At 32.6% G+C, this 22,298-nt stretch overlaps 3 protein-coding genes and 1 long non-coding RNA gene across 5 annotated transcripts; 2 read left to right on the top strand and 2 right to left on the bottom strand.

Moving 5' to 3' along the window:
• The first annotated feature begins 2,069 nt into the window (after positions 1-2,069).
• Positions 2,070-3,402, top strand: LOC128677281 (general odorant-binding protein 83a-like). Its single transcript, XM_053758007.1, has 2 exons — positions 2,070-2,197; positions 2,625-3,402. The coding sequence occupies exons 1-2, from the start codon at positions 2,141-2,143 to the stop codon at positions 2,979-2,981; spliced, it is 414 nt and encodes a 137-aa protein (XP_053613982.1). The 5' UTR covers positions 2,070-2,140; the 3' UTR covers positions 2,982-3,402.
• Positions 3,403-3,635: 233 nt separating this feature from the next.
• LOC128677272 (uncharacterized) lies at positions 3,636-5,310 on the top strand. The gene is made up of 2 exons (XM_053757994.2): positions 3,636-3,794; positions 4,419-5,310. The coding sequence occupies exons 1-2, from the start codon at positions 3,735-3,737 to the stop codon at positions 4,785-4,787; spliced, it is 429 nt and encodes a 142-aa protein (XP_053613969.1). The 5' UTR covers positions 3,636-3,734; the 3' UTR covers positions 4,788-5,310.
• LOC128677259 (adenylate cyclase type 2-like) lies at positions 5,307-21,756 on the bottom strand. Of its 2 annotated transcripts, none has more exons than XM_053757974.1 (20): positions 21,617-21,756; positions 18,702-18,884; positions 14,787-14,933; positions 14,251-14,416; positions 13,028-13,236; positions 11,919-12,068; positions 11,648-11,766; positions 10,631-10,775; positions 9,955-10,091; positions 9,573-9,722; positions 9,138-9,282; positions 8,758-8,829; positions 8,537-8,670; positions 8,196-8,366; positions 7,602-7,917; positions 7,089-7,452; positions 6,666-6,844; positions 6,285-6,546; positions 6,000-6,124; positions 5,307-5,896 (listed from the first exon to the last, which is right to left on the bottom strand). In XM_053757974.1, exons 1-20 carry the CDS (start codon positions 21,626-21,628, stop codon positions 5,501-5,503), a joined length of 3,582 nt encoding a protein of 1,193 aa, XP_053613949.1. In that variant the 5' UTR covers positions 21,629-21,756; the 3' UTR covers positions 5,307-5,500. The 2 variants fall into 2 exon arrangements, with proteins under 2 accessions (XP_053613949.1, XP_053613956.1); XM_053757981.1 differs by having other exon boundaries at positions 13,034-13,236.
• LOC135309903 (uncharacterized) lies at positions 16,287-18,052 on the bottom strand. Its single transcript, XR_010370161.1, has 2 exons — positions 17,519-18,052; positions 16,287-16,391 (listed from the first exon to the last, which is right to left on the bottom strand). It is a non-coding gene; the product is annotated as an uncharacterized LOC135309903 (long non-coding RNA).
• Positions 21,757-22,298: the final 542 nt, after the last annotated feature.

Below are 22,298 nucleotides of genomic sequence, written 5' to 3'. Positions count from 1 at the left end.
AGCAGCTACAATATACTGAATATTAGCTCAACGGCTGCGGAAGAAATCGGGAAAGTGCTAGATGAAATAGAGATTTTCCATGACATAAATCTTGGAAAATATTTTGGTTAATTACTGATTTTTTCCACTGTTTTTTTAAAATCTGTTTCGTCCCACTGCTGGGCAAAGGTATTTTATTCTTTTCCCCAAGTATTTGATTCTGTAATTGTAAGGTGCTTTGAAGAGGCATCAAATATTTTTTTCACGGTTGCCTATTCACGGGATGATCTTTATCCCGTAAATAGGCAAGTAATTTTTTCAAGCTTACCCTTCTCCCAAGCTATAGTTGGCGATGTCTGCCACTTCTATGGATTCACTAACTCCTGTGCTAATTTTTGTACTACCTGACCTTTCGTTGATATTCTATTATTCATAGTAAGAAAATTAGGACATTGGAGGTGAGAAATCAATATTTAACTTAATGACCTACTCGTAGCGGAGCGCATTTTGGCTTCGCTCGGGTATAACCATAATTACCTATAAAAAGTAGCCTATGTAGCCTTCTGAACTTCTCCTGTCTCTGTACCAAATTTCATCAAAATCAGTCCAGTAGTTTTTGAGTTAACTAAATACAAATAAAAATACATTTTTTTTCTCTTCATAATATTAGTATGGATATGGATAGTATGGAAGTACACGGACAGAATAGTTTATTTGGCCGTTATTAGAAATGTAAAAGATGTGTTTGTTTGTCTTTTACGTTAAAGACAAGCAAACACATCTTTTACATTTGATATGAATATACAAAACAATGGATTGATATGAATATGGCAATCCCACGGTAATGGTAGTACTCTTAAAGTTGTAACTGTAAAATTTTGGTACGTATTCGATAAAGTGGCACTTATACCAAGAATTTGAAAATAGTTGGATGGCAGGAGAGTGTCAAAGGCTGCTTTAAAACGAGTATGGAGTTGCGGGCAACAGCTAGCAATTGATAAAAATATAATATTTTCAGAATCAACAACCTACAACCGTGCTTTTATAGTGTACTTGCTAAAATTCTATACTATAAGTGCTAATTTGATAATTCTTAATAATAAAATTAATCCCAGTGTATGAACAGACGAAGTAAGTGATACTTGCGTCAATCACATTGCGGGAAATTGAGATACGGAAATAATGTCTACGTCATTAGATAAATTATTATAATTTAATAAATTATTGATATTTTAATAACATCTGCGCACACGAATATATTGTACCATTTTACATAAGAAAATACGACGTTATAAGAGCATTTAAATTTCAAGAGATTTTATTAGGTTCATATAAATTGGCCAGCAGCAGATTTAAAAAATAAAAATGTTGATAAAATTTCTAACTTTAACCAAATGCCTAGTTAACTCCTCGAATTAAAGAAAATAATCAAAAAATGTGGTTTCTTCGCTAGCTCTATATAAACTTATTTATTTTTTGTTCAATACTTAAACTTTTATGATAGGTAGGTATGTAAATGTGTCCATTTTACTTACTTGTAAATTTTCCCTTTAGCTGTTTATTTCTGTGCAATGAGTATACTTGTTTACCTACCATTTGCCATACACACAGTAAGGCCAACTGGACTGAGAACTACGGGCATTCAGAGCAATTATGTCACTGGCATCTATATTGAGATTACTATAGATTATTCTACCTAAATACATAAGTAATTATAAATATTAATTTTGCATTAAATCTATGATGCATAAATCACAATACTAGCCGATTTTTAATCGGCTTAATAATACTCGAGTATTCTCGAGCAAAACACTGATTTAACAGAAAAAAGAAAACAACTGCATCAATACCAATTTACTTAACACGTTAATATTTTTTGAGTGTTGTGTTAAAAAGCGGTACAGATGTAAAAAACAGTGGCATACTTTTCGTACGTTTACAGTAGAGCTGATAATAAAATTTCGCATTATGCGTCAACATCAAACGTTGCGACGCTGCTATGTTATTAATATTACCTTACTTCTAATTAAATAATACTTATTAGCATCAAATAGGGCACTTCCTAAGTGGTTTCCTGTCTTGATATCCTTCAAAGGTCTGTATAAATGAGCTGCGTGCTAGATCAATATTATAACAATTTACTTCAGTTCAGCTGATCAACATGTATTTTATATATTTTTTGTGTCTTGTTGTGGCCGTGTCTGGCATCCAGGCTCATGTATGTACATGTACTTAAGTATTTATTATTATTATTAGGGTTTTTGCCCAGCAGTGGGATTTCAATGAAGCGGTGGTGTTGTAATTGACTGCTTGTGAACAACCTAGATTCGAATCCTACTCGTGACACGTGAGTTTGTGTACCAATCCGACTAATGTATCGTAGTAGCTTTCATAGACCACAACATGCTTGCGGTGAAGGAAAACATCGTGAGATAATCTGCACTCTAGTCGATAATTTATCCAGTGCGTGAAATGGAGAAGGCAATGGCAAACCACTCCATTGATATTGCTAAGAAAGTAGTTATGTGTGCTTCATTCGACTTAATGACCATGACCCTCAGCCATTAGGAATACGACTAAAGGAGGAGGGACATAAACAGCAAGAAAAAGCAATATATAATCTATAAAGTGTTTATCAATTTCAGAATGTACAACTGTCATCGACTCAAAAAGTCAAGGCGCACCTATATATTATGCAATGTATGAAAGAGACCGGAGTAAAACCTGACGTATTAAAAGACGCTAAAAAAGGGAACTTCAGAGACGATGACGCGTTAAAAAAATTCACATTGTGTTTCTTCCAAAAAGCTGGCATTGTGGACCAGGATGGCAAAGTAAATGTGGATGCTGCTCTCGCCAAATTACCTGAAGAAGTTGATAAGGCCGAAGCGGAGACTCTCTTAGATGGATGCAAGAAAAAAACTGGCATAGACGCAGCGGAAACAGCTTTCGAAGTGTTTAAGTGTTACTCTCGTGGATCTAAATCCCATATTTTTCTGTAAATTGTGAAGATACTACTTTCGGTAGCTTAATTTATACACTTAGATTTAGATTATTATTTATTTTCTCGCACTCTCTCTGAGTTGACCTAGTTACTTCCTTAATCGTTAAGCTTCGGAGCCCAAGGTCCTACATTTCTTACAGCATCCTTAGTAATCAGCATATTTTGAGTTTGTATCTTCCACTTTATTTATAATTTATTCAAGGGAAGAAATAAATACCGTATTAATATTTTTAAAAATAGAGCGACAAGCTAAGACTTTTTTCTATTTCTATATATTTTTACTTTTTGCCAGAAAAATGACTTTAATTATTTTTGCTTTTTTATATTATATTTACACTAACATAAAAGTGAATATAAAAAAATTATAGTTGTTGTTAAGATGTCAATGTAATAATATAATAAAAAGTAATGAGTTCAAAGTGTGTTTGAAGAATTATTAAAAGTGGACATTGTGTTTTCCTCAACTCCGGTTGCGAAGGATCAAACTGGTTTCATAAAACAAAGTACGTGATTCCATGTTTTTTTTAACAAAATTACATGCCGACTACAGGCTTGATAGGTGGCAAAGTACTAGAATTAATTTATATGTCTGACATCAACAATTCGTTCCCATGCATGTGACGTTTTCATCTCGGAGTATAAATGGAATCATAGGCTTAAGCATTAGCTCACTCGCTTTTTTGAGCCTTGGCAGTGTCTCACGATACCATCTTAGTTCTAGGTTTTTTTATTTTATTAGTATTTTGTGAACATGAAGTATGTTTTAGTTTTATTAATGTGTGTTTTGGCGGGAGTTGCTACTGCAGAGAAGGTATTTATGTGAGTTTTTTATTTTATTTGTGATTTTACACGTAGAAAGTAACTATATTTTAATTTATAAATTTCATATTACTCAAACATTATCCTCCAATTTCTACTACTTTATTTAATAGTATATTAGTAATATCTATATGCCAATATTTATAGGTAAACCATTATTTGAAAATGCCAAAAAACAAAATGCATTTATTTTTCAATAGTAATCATGCATTGTTCTTTTTTTAAAATATATAAGGTACAAATAGTTTTTTAGCTAGACTGAAAATTTTAATAAACATGGTCTAACCTTGGCCTAAAATCAATGGTTCACAAAAATTTGTCACCTTTTTGTAATTTCGAAATTACTTCGTCACTTACTTGCATAATATTTCAATTTGTTTAGGTATGTAAATTACCGTTTAACTTAACATATTTTTTGTCTATATAATTACCTAAATTTTTGAAATGAATACCTTCTCAAATAAATAAATAGATACATCCCCAAGACCCCTGGATAGTGATAGCCGTGTCTTTTCTCCGAAACTTTTTGATTTCTTGCGCTAAAATGCTGTCTCATCACATAAATTTATAGTCATGTTTATTGCTTACATTAACTAACACTACATATCTATTCCAGGATGTTATCAGAATACCACCGAATATACTCCAAACCGCTTTGAATTGCTTGGCCGAGACAGGCGTGAATCCAGAGGTACTGCCCCAATTTGGCAACCCGCACATGTACGACAAAAACAACGACAAAAGAGTACATAAGTTCATAAATTGCACTTTCACGAAAGTGGGATATGCGAAGAAGAATGGACACGTGAGAATCGACAGGGTTACCGAGGTTTTATCTAAGGATATCGACGCCAACAAACGAGCAGGACTTAAGAAGGTGATGGAAGAATGCAATAAAGAAAATGGTAGTGATGCGGCAGAGACCACGTTTAGGATATTCGGATGTTTCATCAAGAATTCGCCTGTCAAACTTTCTTTATCTTGAATAGGGAGTTAATTAGGACTGAAGATTTATCCCGTTATTAATAAAAAAGTTAAGCACACTTTAAGCAAAATTATGTTGTGTCACTAACGCACTTTATAATATTTGAAATTGACAGAAAGAGACTCAACTATTTTTATGAATAACAGAGTTATAAGTTTATAATTGCTAGCAAGTTAAAATGTTTAATTGTGACCAAATTTTAGATCTAAGAAATTATTCCGTGAACTAAGATTAGTAAGTAGTGTATTCTTTCAATGGATCGACAATAAAAATTATGTTTTATATTTGTCAAGCTTTGGATATCGATCAAAAGAATTTTTCATTTTTTTATTAATAATTTTGTATAGCTTCAGAAAATATAGCCTACCATTTTTATATTTTATGACATAAATAAACGGTGAAAAAAAAAATTGCTATATATATTTCAGTATTTTACAAGCTGAAGCTTGTATGCTTTATGAAAAGCTGGCTATAGCTGGCTTAATTAATTTAATTGAATAAAAAACCTAATCTTTCGTTTCTATATTTATTTTTATATCGGAATGTCTTTCACAAAATATTATAAACTTAACATTATAATTAACTGGTATTAAAACTAAACTTATAAACGTAACTTATTTACATTACTGTTTTTTTAGTCTATTACAATGAAAACTATTGTTAATAGGATCTGAAATGTTAATTTATTTGTACTAGGTATATGAAGGACAGTCTTATAAATGAGTTTCAATAGTTTCAGCGTATGTTGAATCACGTCTTATTTCATTAGAGCATATAGAAGAGACTGTATCAATAGGAGTTGCAGTTTCTCTAAAATTATAATCAGCTTCTCTTAAAAATCCGTTACGTGCTGAATACTGTGTCTGAGTTTCGAAGGTTTCTGATTCTGATGATGACACATCCCCATCATTATTCTCACGAGCGGTATAATATGGAAGATATTCTTTTTTAAAATAATCACTGCAGCGCTTCTTTTTGACTAGGTTGTAATTTTCATCTAATGGCACGAAGTATGTTTTGATGTAACCAGCCCCTTTGACAAATGTCTCACCTCTGTAACTAGTGAAGATTCCACATTCGTCTAATATTATGGCGGTGATTTCTGTCACCTGAAAATATTATTTAAATAAACCTCGAAACGTGTTTGGAACACTTTTTTAAAGGAGTCAAGATACATATTTCATATAAAAAGATACTACATTCGGAACCTACTTGTATTTTACCAGTCTCTCCAGTAGAATCCATTCTGGAAGCCATATTGACAGCATGACCCCATATATCATAAAGTGGCTTTGATGATCCAACTACACCGGCTGCTACTTCTCCATTTGATATTCCTTAAAGAATATATAAAATTACACTGATTAAAAAAGTATCCAATATAATTTGTTTTCAAAACTAGCGGTAATGTTATCTATTTGAAATATATAGTTTAGATACTTTGGTTCTCTTTAAGAATCTGTTGAAGTACAAAAACAGGGAAATGAGATTACTTACCAATTCTCAAATTCAATCCCTCAAAATTCTGAAACGAACTTCTATTAAAATCCTGCAGTTTCATCATCATTGCAGCAGCAAACTCCACCATTGTCATCACAAGCGCTCGATTGTAATTTGTATTTGGTCCCAATTTGGAATTAGTCGACGTTGAATCGAATGAATTCTTTCTGTTTGGGTCTAAGCCACAAGCTGCCATATAGGTCCATCCAGCCATCTTTATTTTCTCAACTTTATATGTTGAGGTCCCTGTCATTAATAACTGAAATGATACAAAACTTAAGCTTTATGATGAAATGGATACTGATGAATTTAATGCTGAAATAGAAAGTTAAATTTCTTATTTATGTATATTAACAAGACTAATGTAGTTTTACTTACTCGATCAAAGTCTGAAATGACGCTGTCTAATATGCCTACCACAGTTTTATCACTCAGATCAGCATCGTCCTCCATACCCAGCTTGTAGTCAGTCAAGGAAGCGAACATTACTGCTACGTTGTCATATTTCTCATAATATAATTCATCTAGAGACCTGTTCAGGTTCAAATAAACTTGCACTAAAATAAACAAACTGTTATAAAATTCAACATTGAGAACAGCGCTACCAGACTTTTTTTGGGCAAAGCGGGATTTCGAAATGTAAAAAGCGGAATTACTTCGTGAAACGTACATAATAGAAAAAAAATGAAAATGAAGGAGTTAAAAATCGGGACGTCCAGCAAAAATCTGGATGTCTGGCAACGCTAAAGCAGAAATAAATAAAAGTATTTTCTAATGAATACGATTGAATTCAGAACTTACCAACATGAGCAGGCAATATATTTTCTAACAACATGTTATTAACTTTTAACATAGTTTCAGCCTCATGTTGTTCTTCACTCAGTTGAGTTTGCCACAAATGATCCAATCGATTCCTATATTCCGTCGTTCTATCGATAAAATATAACGTCACTGTTATAAATACTACAGATAAAGTATGAGACACTCTCGGATCTAGACCCACATTCCAAGTGACATCGGAAGCAAAAAGAGAGGTTTTGATTTCCCATACAACCCACAAGTAGAAGACAGTCATGCCACCAGCTACAATCCACTTGAAGATAAAGAACACTCTGCTAAAAAGAAAATTTAGCAGCAATGCTAATCCCCAGCATTGAGTGACGTGCTGTAATAAGACATAAAAGTTAACAAAATCGCATTGAATTAAGATAATAAAAGAGATCGCGTTCATCATAGAACTTTAATATGTTTGAAATGAACATCGTACGTATTAATTGTAACATTTTCGATCTCCATATAAAAACTTGTGATTACCCATGAAGATACGCAGTTTGATAATACTGTATCCGTGATAGGGTCTGCTTCAACTTCCGAACATCCAATAACATTTACTATAGACGTCGCAGATAGTCCAAAACTTATAATTAAATACATTGCTGTCCTCAACTTTGCAGATTTTATTATTTTTATTGACGCATCATATATGTATCTCAGAAACTGATTTCTTGGTTCCTCTATACCTCTGAATGCAGTCCATACGAAGTGAAACCAGGTTAGCGGCTGCATAGCCAATAGTATAAATACAAACAATGCGAATAAGAACCATGTGTACCCATTAAAGGCTCTGTACCTAAAAGAGAAAGAATACCATATTTTTCTACACCTAAAGCCGATGTGGATATCGATGCATAGTCAAAATGAATGAATCAATTGACAAAGAATGAGAGAGAAAGAGTAGAAAGAGTCTATTGACAAGTAATCAAGAATTTTGTTAGTAATACTTATAAACTACATTAAACCGAAAAATGGCTTTATGAGAATTATGGTGTCTATAAGATTCTGATTTAAATATTTTTATGCTCATTAAAATAAAATGAAGTATGTATATATGTAGAATGAAAGACTTACCAATTAGTAGTGAGACCATTGATCAACAACAAGAGAAGTAAAATAATTAAACAACACGTGATATAATACTTGAACAGTGGGTCCGGCAGCCTCAGGAAGGCCTTCTCCATCTTGAAGTCTTTGTACATCAAAGTGAATCTGTTGAGTCTCGATTCTTTTTTGTATTGGTCCCTGAAAGTAAAGATTGGGATATTCTATTACTTTTGTATTTGGAAGGATATAACTCAAACCGCAAAACAGATTTCGATGGAATTTAGTTTCGAGCATAAACTGTCACTATTTGTTTTATACTTAAATGGGATTATACTTAGTTGCTTAATTCGTTATTAAGATTATCTTACTTTCCATTAGTCATATCCTCTATCTCACGTGTCATCTGAGCATCAGCCGCCTTCAGCATTTGCTGATACTCCACCAGATTCTCATCCATGAACGTCGTGGTGCGTCGAAAATTCGAGTTCCTCCTTTCCGATCGCTACTGAAATTAGAGAAAAGAATGAAGTATTACAATTTTACTTGAACGTTGTAAAATTTATCATAGAAAAAAATATTAGGCACTTACTCTAGCAGAAGTTTTGGTCAAAAGTTTGTTCAAGCCAACAGATGCTCTCCTAAAAGGTTTGTATTCTTGAGACTGAAAAATTATTAAATACCTTTATGATACAAAATCTCCACTTTGATGTTTTTATGAATGTGAATTCATATATGTTCCTATGATAATGGTATATTCGTTAGCAGAATTTAGGTACAATCCCACCCTATTCAGAACTATAGATTGCAGAAAAATCGATGTAGTAATCCTAAACTTCTAGATAGTTATAGACCACAAATAGCCATGTATTGTATAATATTATTGCTCTTATTTCTTTATTATATTAAATGTACCTGTCTGTGATCATAAACGCCTGCAGTTTTGGACTTAGCAAAAACCCGTGTACTTACTCGCATAGGTCTCGATAGGAGAAAGGTCTCCAATTTGTGTTTTGTTATAAATTCGTCGCTCTGAGAAGCGAAATTAGGTTCAATTATATATTCCCTGGCGACGTTCAGTAACTGCTCCAGTGTCTGCTTCGTCACGTGTACTTTACTGAAATAAAAGTTTTATTAAACTATTATAAAAATAACTAGACGTATTTACGAATATAATTTACTATGATTTTTCTTATTTTTCTTGTCTACTTACATCGATTTGGATGCCATAGAAATCACCAGTGGATCGACAAGGACGAAAAATAACTTCGATCCAAACGTCAAAGGAGAAGTCATATCTAACGCTGTTTTGGTTGAGTTCACTTCAACAATAGTTAAATTGAAAATATATTGGCATAATGAAGACCGCATTTATACAATGCTTTATTAATTATGATTAATTCTTACCCCGCTTGGCCTGTAGATTCCATTTTGCTAGCTATAGTGACATCTTTTGACCAGATATCGTATTGCCATTTCCTTATTCCAATAAGACCACTCAATATTCTGCCAGAATGCACTCCAATTCTCATGTCTATGTTCAATGACCGTTTTTCTCTAAAAATAAATAATATAATATTTATTATTAATCGATAAATTATCGATTATTTAAAATAAAAGTAGCTGTTCAGGAAAATGAAATGATTATGATCACCTCTCCATATCTTTCTAAACGTAAGTGCTATAAGCACGATGGATTATTTTCACACGATTCCTCATTCTATGCCTAATTTAAAATACTCTTGGTGTTTGTGAAAATGTATATAGACATTTGATTAGGTGAGTGTACCTTACGTCCTTGATGATGTAAATCATTTCCAAGCCCAAGTCGACACAGTTTTTGGCATGATGCACTGTAGGCTTGGGAATCCCGCTGACGCAGTAGTAGCAATCTCCCAAGAATTTGATCCTTAATACGTCGTGTTCCTGTAAATACATTTATATAAAAACTGATAAATTTGTTTGCACACGGGCAAATGTAAGACTGCTATAGCAATTAATAGTTCATTGGTCTCGTCTCGTCGAGTGTCTGCTAAATTACTAATCAAATGTATGACCTACATCTATTTTTAAGTTTTTTCACTAGAACCATACAAACAAATTCTAGAAAATTTTATTTGCCTTCGTACTCATTATCTATGTTATCAGTAATAAACACTGAAGGTGGATTTAAGGGATTAAGGTATTGATTGAGAAATCACATGAAAAGTGCAATTGATAATACACAAATGCTTGTCTAGTATTGTTACAATCATACAAATACTTATCTGGTACCTAATAATTACTTAGTATATTTATGAACACTACAGGCTAATAAATACATGTATACTTTTGACTACACTCAATGATTTTGCTTCCCACACTGTGTAAACAAGGTACTTTGCTGATAGTACAGTTCAGAAAGGTAACAAGGTACGATCTCATCATACGCTTAAGTTTAAAAAATATAACGAAGAAAAAATTACCTCAGAAGCTTCATCGAACCTCCCAAACAGTTCGTTGAGTAACTCCACCATTCGAAGCGGGGAGAGTGTGGTGGAAATCATTGTATAGTTAACCACATCTGCGTAGAGTATACTCACGTTGTCATGCTCTTCGACGTAACGTTCACTGAAAAAAATAATCTTAAATAAAATTATGACTAGGTATTATTATTGGATCTTGCCTCGTAACATTTTAAAACAAAAGTCTCACAGCTTCTACGTGTTCGATCTATGTAGGTACCTGTGCAAAGGACAGGGCCAAAAATCGTATCATGCATTATTCTCAGAAAAACATAATTGTTATTATATAAAACTTAAAACTCAGCAATTTCTTCCAGCCAACCAACAGATGGAGAAACCGCCGAAATTTACTATGAATGTTGACATGATTATCAACAACTTCATAATTTATAAAACCGGTAAGAATTTTAAAAGTTATAACTTTTATATCTTTAGTTTTAGGAGATCTTATATTGAATCACAGTCACACTCACGGCAATATGTATGCAACTATGTTCATGACAATATTATGCATGAATAAACGTGCGAATAATGTTCGTGCAGAAAGAGAAAGATAGAAAAGAGAAAGAATCACTTTGCGGATTACATCGATTCACATTTCAACGTGTTCCGTATTTCATATCAGATTTAGTAATCTCTTCAATGAAGGACTTGAACTTAGGACGATAATATTTTTCAATCCATTAGTGCGCGGGGAAGTCCTCATAGATATTATTTTTCATATAGATTTGTCACCTATATTAGCAGTTATCGGTCAAGCTAAACATAAAACGGAAGCTCAGCTTTCATAAAATCTTGAATATATATTCTTTAGTTCTTCAATACACAAAACAGAAAGTGGAAAATTCTTCGATCATATGATAACATAGCGTAGGTTGTAGAATGAACTGATTATGAAAAGATATTCCCTAGAGACTACCTACAACATGATTTTCATGTTTTTACAAGCAAAATCAGTGGTATAAAAAATGTACTTACTTGAAGGACTTAATGCTCTGAGTCAAATTATGAGATTGGAGCCTCAAGTAAATCGTCCTAATATCTTGTCTCACTCTGGAGACTATATGTTCTGGTAATATACTTAACATGAGACGTTCCTGAAACATGGTTCAGTTTCAAACATAAGTACAGTAGTAGGTACATGAGTCTAGATGAGAGATAAAAAATACTCTGTCCCCTTGTCGCGTACAGATAGAAAGAGTCGACAGGGAGATTCTTTTATAATATGTAAGGATAAGGTCTTTCTTACCTCTTGGTCTCTTACAAATTTTAATCTCAAAGTGCTCTCGACACAAGCTCGTCTGTCCAAAAAGGACCTTCGTGTCACGATCTCATTCATCAGTCGGAAGTAAGTGCCCATGAGGTTGACCCCTATCATGTATATTATGTCTGAGGAAATCTGAAAGTATAAGAACTTAATTAAGTACTAAGATTGAGGCAAATCTCATATGTTTTACTGGAATTTTGGAAATGATAAAAATTATTATATACATTAGTGTAAATTGTCTATTCGCCGGCGATATTTTTTTTATGATTTTTGGAGATTAAATTAGTATACTCGTAGTATAATCGCAATTTAAATATAAGTCCCCGCTGTATAAATTGTCCATAAAATTATTTCATTTGAGTGAATTTAATTTAAGATATTACAATACGAGAAAGAAATTCCTATCTTATCATGCAACAAAGAAATCTTTGAACACATGTTTTGTGAATTCACATACTTAAGGAAACTTAGATTATCGCAATATTGATTGATTGGAAAATAATAATAATAAAATAGGTATTTTTTTAATATATCATTATCAATCTACGTTAGACAATCAATTGGTATGTAATCCATCCCAAATTAATAATGAACGAATATAAATAAAACCAGAATTGTTTTCTTTATATGTATCACCTTTAGTACTGTTAGCAAAACATATTCGTAAAGTTATCAATTAAGTAGTAGCAGAAAGCAGTTAAGTATCCAGCAGTGACTAGCAGATTGAGGAAATTGAAGCTTAGAGCAGCTTATTTTAGAGTATACACCTCTTTTAGCAATCGGGTTAAAGTTGATGAGAAATACGCCAAAATTGAATGATTTGACGGAAATTTTGTAAGTCCACAACTGAGATTTTTTGGTTGCCTAATTTTTAATGGCTGATAATGATTTGAAATGAAAATTCAGACCACTAATAGACGGATAATACGATGACGCGTATGTTTGACTTTGACACTCTCTCCCATCAATGAGTAATGCATACTGATCGTATTCTTACCAATGACATCCTATATGCATGCTGTATGATTAAATAAATACCTAATACAGTATTTAGCATTCATTTAAATTGAAATTTACAAAATGTTTCTAACCCTTACCACGACCCCAATCTGAGGGTCTCCCGCGTACGTGTAGAGCCCTGTTATCAGGATGTAGACCAAGCTGACCAGGACGCCGAGAAGTAAGCACATGAAGTTATTCCTCATCGGAAGGAAGATATAGATAGACAGTAGCGCCATCGTGCCGTACGCTGGACGGAGTGCGAAGCCGTCCAGAGAGCTGTATATGGGAACCGCTACGTCTGGAAGAACATTTTTAATTTATTAATACTTTTTTGGATTAAAAAATATTATTATTCTTTTTTTTTTGGAAACTAGACCTTCACAAGCACTTTTTCAAGTCATATTCTAAATTAAATATTATGAACAAAGCTAGGTATAGGTAATAGTGTATGTATGGCATCGAAAATTTACAACAAAATTCCAAATCAATATAAAAACTTAAACTTAAATCTATTTAAAAAGCACCTCAAGTTTTTACTAACTGATAAATGATATTATACTTTAAATGATTTCTTTAATGATAGACTCGGATAGAAATTAGAGCTAGTATTTTTTTTTGTTATTTGTAGTGGAAGTATGCTCCTCTTTATTCATTTATATTTGCATATCTATATTCGGTATAACGTGTAGGTTTAATTCATTTTAACATCAATTTGTATATTTGTGAAAATATTTGCCAAACACATGAGGTGTTTGGCAAATATTTTCTTTTTTTCTTAGGTACTAGCATTTCGGGCGACCATTGCTGAGAAGAAATGCCGAAAGAAACTCATTTAAACAATGTTGGTCCCTATCATGCCGGAGGGCTTAGCATTTTTAGTATAAATATACTACCACCAAACATTTATAATTGATGTAGTATTCCCCTTATCTTCATTCCCCTTATCAGTTTATCATTTGCAAAGGAAGTTCTAAGTGCATCCAATATTTATGTAGTCGATATGCCAAATATTGTAATAGAAACTTATTCAAAGGAATAACTCAAATATAAAAAAATTAAATAAACTATTGTGTGTGGTTTACACCTTTGCTTCTGAAAACGCACGAACATATTTTGAAAACCTTAAAAACGAAAATCATAAAAAATGCCTCGCACATATCAAAATGAATTTCTAGACTATACAACTTTTTTTATATAACTAGCACGACGTAACAAATCAATCAGTTATTATACAAAAAGAACAAAACTACTTTTTCAACATTTACTATATTCTTATTTATCTATTTCCACATTTTTTAGCCTGGCAACTCACCTGTAAACACGAGGTCGAGGGTAATAACAAATGTGATCAGCATGGGCATCCAAAACCACTTTTTTCTCATGGGGTCGTAAAAACACTTCCAAACGGAGAGTATCGGTATCGATATCCTTAAAAGATACATGCCCATAGACATGTAGGTTGAATTCGATTGTGCTTCCTAAAAAATAAACTTTTTAGTGAGACAAAGAAAATGTATATCAATAAGAATTACAGTGGAATAAAGATACTCATAAACAAACACAAAACATGAAAATAAAACAGTCCCTATATAAAAAAATATTTTAACGACCTTAGAACTCTCTATTATCAACCAATAAAATGACTATGGAAATCATAGATCAATAATAGTTCACAATCAAATTACATTGTGATGTTGATAATAGTGTTATGACTTTTATAGATTATATTAGATCCGGCAACAAATACATTAGATCATTATGAAGGGCCCTCTCTTTCAGATCCATAAAAAAATTATACAATGACAAAAAATACATGAACATATTTTGTAAACCGATTAATTAGCTTACCTCTGCGTATGTAGAAACTATAACCGTAACTATATGAATTGTTGAGAACGTCACAAGTAATGTAATATAAACATAAATTAAAGTATCTCTTAATTTATCATCGTATTTTCTATACAGCCCTTCCAGATCTTTTTGATCAAATTGATCCTGTAACAAAGTAAATTTGGTTTTTCCTAAGTCACAAAACAGAGCATGATAATTTTATTTAGGGTTACACTGAGAAAGGTGCTAAAAAAGAATAAAAAACTGATATAACATTAAACGGAATAAGAAAGATTGAAAACTTCCACAATTAGATAAATGTGAAGGTTTTTTAAAACTCCGTAACTCCGTAACTTTTTAAAACTCTACTTGAATATTTTAAGCTAGAAATTGCCAGGAGAAAGGTATATTTCGTGTGTCCATTCCAGAAAATCTGACCAAAATGACATCGCGCGCAATTTACGCAACCAAATCAGAGTGGAGATACGAAAACATGGTAAATGCGTGTAATTTATGTGACTTTCGCAGTACGTTCGATTTCCTGTGAATTATCGCCACGTCGAGTGACACGTGGCGGCCAGCAGCCACACTGCCACATTGTTCCACGCGTATTAGGCTCATTTGGGAATCCTAATGCGTGCCGCAATTTTGAATGGGAATTTTGAAAATTTATGCTCACGAGTTTTCGGATAAATTCGGTATGATTGCGGCGGTCCTATTTGTCACTGATGTACTGGCGATAACACGCGATTTAAGGGACATTTTGGGTTTATTGTTGGGCGAAATGCAAAAAAAATGTACAAATAACAAATAAGAAACAAAAAATACTTTTGTTGCTGTAACAAATAAAATAACAAAGATGAACTATAAAACCTAGTTCATATTGTCAGTTTAAAATCAAAAACGGCCAAGTGTGAGTCGGGCCATAGCTAGAATACTCTCTCAACTACAGAGAGGCCCGCGCGGGCTGCAGCTCCATATAATCTTAATCTCGTACGTAGGATTAGCAATGAAAGTAAATAAATAAAACAAAACTTAGATTTGTATTTTTAATTTAAAGAGCGATAATAACAATCTTCTATCTACTCTCTTAGTAATTAATCAATAATTTTGAAAAAAAATTAATAAACAACACGTTCGTTGATATATTATAAAATACTATATCAATGAATGTTTTGTATATTAAACATTTTTTTTTGGTAAATCAGTCTTTAAAATATTTTGTAAAGTACCGTCCTATCTTCATAAGTATTTTGAATTATGTTATCATTAATCGCCAACATTTTTAATAAATGGCAAAATATGTGGTCGTGGTCACATCGCTCGAAATCTGTATGAGATTATGTGATTAGTGCGTTATTAGTGCATATGTCTATCTCCCGAGGATAACACGCAAAACCAATTTTTTCTGGCGCGCACGCTCTAATCGCACCATCTTCTACAGATTCCAAGGGATGAGGTGAGGGACACGTGACCACCACGTGTTGGCTTTTAGGCAACAATGAAATGTTAACGCGCTCTCTCACGATTTCGCCATTGCATTTCTTCGTATTTATCTGGATGATTCTCTTTGAGACGTTCTCTGTATAAACGTTGTCTGTCCGCTGGTGATAAGGGCATTTTCTACAACAAACAAACTGTTTAGTCAAGTTGTACTAAGTACCATTTCATATATGTCATACATATTACTCATCCGTCCTGATATATTATAAAATGAAGTCCCCCAACCGCATCTGTTTGTTTGTCTGCCTGCCTGTATAAAGATGTTCAAATGCATAAACCGCTGGCAAAGCTGCAGGCGAAAGCTTGTATTTTTATAAATATTTAAGTTAATATAGCCTTTAGCTAAATTAAGCAACTACAATTCTTCCATTGTAGTGACATTTAACCCCATGATTCTTGCCAGTTAACCAATTCGAGCTGCATGCAACTGTATAATGTTGACGTAACTCAGAAGATATAATTTCATTCACAAACAATTTAAATTAAACAAATACCACCATTTTGTTAAACTAGCGCCAAAGTAGCAAAGAAACATTACATTCAATGTAACAGCACTGTGTAATGTCTATGCTAGAAAAATTGAAAACAATATGTACGGAGAAACCATCCAAATTGTTTAATGTGCGGAAGAAAGGAGGGCTATTAAATGGAGGATTAGTTAAAAGAGTGTCCGGCTAAAACCGTTAACTAATGAAAACTATTCATCCTCACTTTTGTAGGGAGAGATTTGGCACCAGTATGAAACTTTTCAATACTAGCTATTGCCCGCAGCGGGTGCCACAGATAGATAGACACACATACATAGCGGTCAAACTTATACACCCCTCTTTTTGTGTCGAGGGTTCACTGCAATGCAAATTATAATTTCAATAAACAATACTAATTTAATATTACATAGTATACATGAAATAGTTAAGTTTATGACAACTCGGAGGATTCTACTTGGGATTTTGATAAAGGTATAACAGTGCCATTTTGTAAAAACAGAGGAAGTCACGGGATATAACCTATATTCCTCACTTTCCAAATGTGAATACGTCTTTACTTCATATTTGTTACAATTTGTTTGTTACGTCACAAATAAAAGTAACAAATCCGAAACAAATATGAAACAAAACACGATGTGTAAATAACCTAAAAATTTACCAAAACAAAATGACAATGTTTTTAAGCTAACAGTCACCATTTCGAAATAATTCGTTATCAAACCTTATGATATATACATAAACACAGCATAAATCACTTACCAAAGTGTTTGAAACTGAAGTCATCAAAATGAACTAATTTTTGTTGATTTTTCACTGCACAATTATAAGAGATGCACATTGTTGCTAAACTGAACACGAACAAAATGGCCATAACGCAAAGCATTTAAGACCTACTGATGTTGTCTATGGTTGTAATGATGCAAGAAATAAAATTCATTTTCTGCTCTTTTTTGTGTTCACAAAGATGAATAACAAATACGAAAGATTTTATAGACGGCGCCAAAACTATTATTTAAATTAGTTTTTACTAAAATAATTCATTATATTACTATAAAATATCGAAATATATGATATTCTTCATAAAGAAAAAATATTTACTGTATAATATAGCTTGTAATCTATTTTCCTCGTTTCACAATCAGTTGATTACGGTTGTATAGGACATTTTCAAATGTATGAAAAAAAAATTACTTCGAATTATAAATTATTTCTTTTTTAGTATTTATGCAAAAAATACATTTATTTATATAATGGGTTGTTACCTGTTTTAGTATATAAAAATTATAAATTCTTTTTAAATATAGATAAAATGTCTAAATATTTTTTTTTCTAGCTTAAGACGTTAAAGTTTTCTAAAATGTACAATTTTTTTGCATTTCGCCCTGTTATCTTAATTTGTTAGTCCGTAATATTAATGCTACTTGCAGTGTTCCTCTTGTTTACGATTATAAGTTTAAGCATTTGCTTATTTCATATGACAATCATTTAAAATTAAGTTTTAATTATATGATGTGGATCAATCTTTGTTGCACATTTTGCAACAGTACTTAAGTACAATAGGTTTCACAAAGAGGTTTGACATCATGTAGGCCGCTGTTCATAAAATTACAGCCAAATTTTCGCGGACCCCGCTCTTTTGTGCGTCACCTGACACAGAGTAATTATTAGAGTCGGTTAATTTGTATAACAAGTTAGTTTAGAGATTGTTACTAATAACTGATTACTACCTGACTGCGATACAGTGTTTTTACTAATACAACTGATAGTATCATATGAAGTAACTTTATGATAGATAAGTCTAACTTTTGTTGGACTCATCATCCTTACTTTTAGGTATAACTATATTCATCAAGGTAATAATAAAAGTGCATTGCGTAGTTTCTGAGTTTTTTTTACCGCACAGCAAACCGATAGTGAATAACCAGAATTATGATTTCCGTACCCTCAAATACTTCCAATTCCACTGCTTTCCGCCCGTCTGTTCGTTCTCCTGCGTCCTGAATTCGTGTAGCGATGACAGCACGCTGGTGGCTCGGGTCGTGTTCATGGAGTACCTGGTTAGCAGCTCCAAGCCCCCCACTTGCAGGGTCACCGACCCCATGGTGCTGGAGAAATCCTGGTCCTCCTGCGAAAGGAAATCCAGCTATCCAATGCAACTTCCTTCCGAGCCATCTCATAAAGTTTGTTAGTTACCTCTGCAAGTTATAGCTACTCAATATTCTGGACATTTCACGTACGAATGAGATGATTGGTTTTGCACATGTTTGCGAAATCTCGAGATGTGAGGAGCACATAAAAGGATACAGGTTATATTTCGTCCTCGATAAAGTTTCTGTTCATGTCAAAAAACGTACGGCCGAAGCCACAGGAAATAGTAAATTACAATAAGTTAAAAATTATAATTGTAGGAGATCCGTACACAGACAAATCAGCTCGAATTATTACACAGAGCGATTTTCAGGTTTCACGTGTCTTATATTTTTTTGATTTAATTCCAAATTTTCTGATTAAATAGATCATATCAGCATGAGGAGGAACACATTTTTAAATATTCTACGAAAAGAAACTGAATATTTTAGCTTGTGTTCCTATAGTTGCTATTGTAATTGGTGCGCAGAATGGCATACTTATTTTTTATGATGATTAATTGGCCAAATCGGCATTGTTACACGGGTCTGGGCATTTGTGGCGACATTATCACCTGTTATGTCAACGTCAGAGTAACCCATTGTTGTTTGGAAAATTATTGTTTTCTGTTCAGCTATTTGATGGTTTACTATTGTTTGAAGTAAAATAATTAGTTCTAGAGACCGAGAATAGAGACATTTTCCCTAACAATTGTCTCAAGAAATTTCGTGTGTTATTTGTAGTAAGTAATTAAAAGTAATTTAAAGTAAAATTGAAATACGCACTTTATTAAATTTAAAATAAAAACGTGCATGTCCGTGTAACATATTATAATAAAGACTTTCATACTTTCATATAACTTTCATTTTAATCAGCGAATTTATGCCGACAATCTTCAATTTGTTTTCAGTATTCCAAAACGGTAACAAATTAATTCGAAAATTTAAAAACACAAGCCGTGTTTGTAAAATCCATTAGTAAGTAAGAGTAGTAAGATTTAGTAAGTACCTACTTACGGAGTACCTACTAATTCCATGATAAAATCTTATTGTTATAAAATAACATTGTCACTGCCAGTGACTGATTACTGATATATTTTGACTGATTAACAGGCAAAAGATGGCAACGAAAAAACCAATATTTTGGTCACAGTAATGCCTTACGGCTAAGAACACGCTAATACCATTTAAATCATACATTTTCAGAAGTAAAAATACAAAATTTGTTTGTAATCATTCATAGTGAGTATGTTATTGTTAACACTGGTGTCAGATTTTTATCCAAGTCGCCTAAAGCCATCTAGTGGCAAATAGTCGCATATACACTAGTGAACTAAACTGTCCACCAATATGCAGGTATCCTCACATTTTCCTTCACCGGAAGCAAGTAGTGGTCGATGAAAACTACTATACATGTGTCAGAGTAGGATTCGAACCTGAGACCTTTCGATCATAGGACCGTCCAGGTCTTAACTACTGGGCCGTCACCGCTACAGTAGTGATAACTTTATTGCACGAAAATAAGTAGGTACATCAATTAAAATTAATTACATGTACAACATACTACCTATACAATTTTTTGTTAATATTAAAAGTTGCTATAGTTTTGAGTTTGAGTATCGATAAGAGACAACGCACTACACCGCATTCCAAATGAATTCCACAGATTAGGAATATCAGACATCTAAACTGATTAGCAACTGTGTATAGTTTTTATTCGTATTAATTTACCAACGTTTAAGAATTTAAGTAAAGGTAAGGTATGACATATCTTTTTATAGAAATGCACTTTAAGATTAAATAATAATTTAATAGTTATTAATTTAAGAATAGCTATAGTATCATATTATTCAACTTCTTTTAGACTGCGGCTCATCCCGGCTTTGCTCGGGTAAACACATTATAAATAAAACACCTAACCCTCTTGAATCACTCTATTTAAAAATCCCACAAAAAAAAATTAAAGATCTCACATAGCACACATAGGGACAGACAGCGATTTTGTTTTTAAACCCCGACGCAAAAAGTTAAGGGGTGTGTTATAAGTTTGACCGCTAATTGTGTCTGTCTGTCTGTGTACGTTTCACCGTAGCTCATTAACGGGTGATTTGAATGCCGTTTTGTTTATTTGATAGATAATTTTTATGCGGTGTTTCTTTGATATGTTTGATAAAAATCGGTTCAGTCGTTCATAAGTTGTAGCGAAATGAATATTGATAGTTGGGGGTTTTTAATTTGTATGACAAATTAACTTGTATACATTGTAGTGATATATACAACTTAATACACAATGGGGTTATAAAATTGTACCTTATCATTTGGTTGAAATTAACAAGTCTCTATAATAACAATGGATGGTATTTTAACGTCATTGATTAAATCGCTATTGATATTGGAAAATATATTTTTGTGAATGAAAAAACAGGTTGACTTTAAGAGATCCCTACAAAGAATCTGTATCTTTCTTGTATTATATTTAATTTAAATACCTAATTATTTTCGTGCAATAAAGTAAAAATAGAAAAGCGTGCACACAAACAAACAACACGCGTGTCTGGTAGTATTAGTACTAAAGGACCACCTAAAATAAATATCCTGCTTCTAATTCCGTACTGTACTTCTTATCTTAATTAATTCAGTGTACTAATCATAAAAAACAGAAACTTGTAGCTATACGTATCTATAATAATATTTATAGATTTTGTTCGTAAAATAATAAAGAAAAACTCACCATAATCGTCATAAGTATCTATGCATCACTAAAAGCAAAGTACCGAATTTAGGAGCAATCAAAATTATCCGCAATATAAATCCACTGACGCCGCCGACCACTGTCCAACGGTTACTAACACTGATATAAAACACTCGACGGAAAGATTTTAGTAGATAATGGTAATCGCACTTAATTCTTAATCAATTAAACGCACTGAATTATTTGATTTTAATTTACAATTGATAAAATTATTAGCGTTTCATCATTTTTTACGTGACCGTTCCTTACCAGTCGATGCGTGTATGACAAATTCGTGATTCACGTTGTCCTAACTTCATAACCCATAACCGTTGTGTACCGTTACGTGGAAATTTACAAAATAAACAAATTAGTTTTATTACGGTTTATATTTTTTGATTAAAGCCAGCTTGAAAAATCAGGCACATATTAAGGGAAGATGCGGATAGATAATTGGTTTAATAAATGTAAAATATTTTTACTTTTCGTTGGTATATTGGGAACTCTAAATTATTCAATAACCAAAAGTCCTTGTGATAAAATTTATTATCATTTAATAAAATTTTACAATTTCTATATGAGGATTAGCCTAGTAAGTTAAAAGATGTTTTGTATTCACATTCATGAAAAATTAGCTGTTGCCTCAACCCTAGCCTAGGTATGTTTGACATCATGTTATTGA

The sequence above is a fragment of the Plodia interpunctella genome, chromosome 2 (assembly GCF_027563975.2).
Source record: "Plodia interpunctella isolate USDA-ARS_2022_Savannah chromosome 2, ilPloInte3.2, whole genome shotgun sequence".
NCBI lineage: Eukaryota > Metazoa > Arthropoda > Insecta > Lepidoptera > Pyralidae > Plodia > Plodia interpunctella.
This window is presented reverse-complemented; position numbering and strand designations above follow the sequence as displayed.

Excerpts from the sequence above, each read along its gene's own strand:
- LOC128677281 (XM_053758007.1), top strand. The coding sequence starts at position 2,141 with ATGTATTTTATATATTTTTTGTGTCTTGTTGTGGCCGTGTCTGGCATC. Across the intron at positions 2,198-2,624 it reads TGTCTGGCATCCAGGCTCAT|AATGTACAACTGTCATCGAC; the intron begins GTATGTACATGT and ends TATCAATTTCAG.
- LOC128677259 (XM_053757974.1), bottom strand. Across the intron at positions 11,767-11,918 it reads AATTTGTAAGAGACCAAGAG|GAACGTCTCATGTTAAGTAT; the intron begins GTAAGAAAGACC and ends ACCATGTTTCAG. Across the intron at positions 10,776-11,647 it reads CAGAGCATTAAGTCCTTCAA|TGAACGTTACGTCGAAGAGC; the intron begins GTAAGTACATTT and ends TATTTTTTTCAG.
- LOC128677272 (XM_053757994.2), top strand. The coding sequence starts at position 3,735 with ATGAAGTATGTTTTAGTTTTATTAATGTGTGTTTTGGCGGGAGTTGCT. Across the intron at positions 3,795-4,418 it reads GAGTTGCTACTGCAGAGAAG|GATGTTATCAGAATACCACC; the intron begins GTATTTATGTGA and ends TATCTATTCCAG.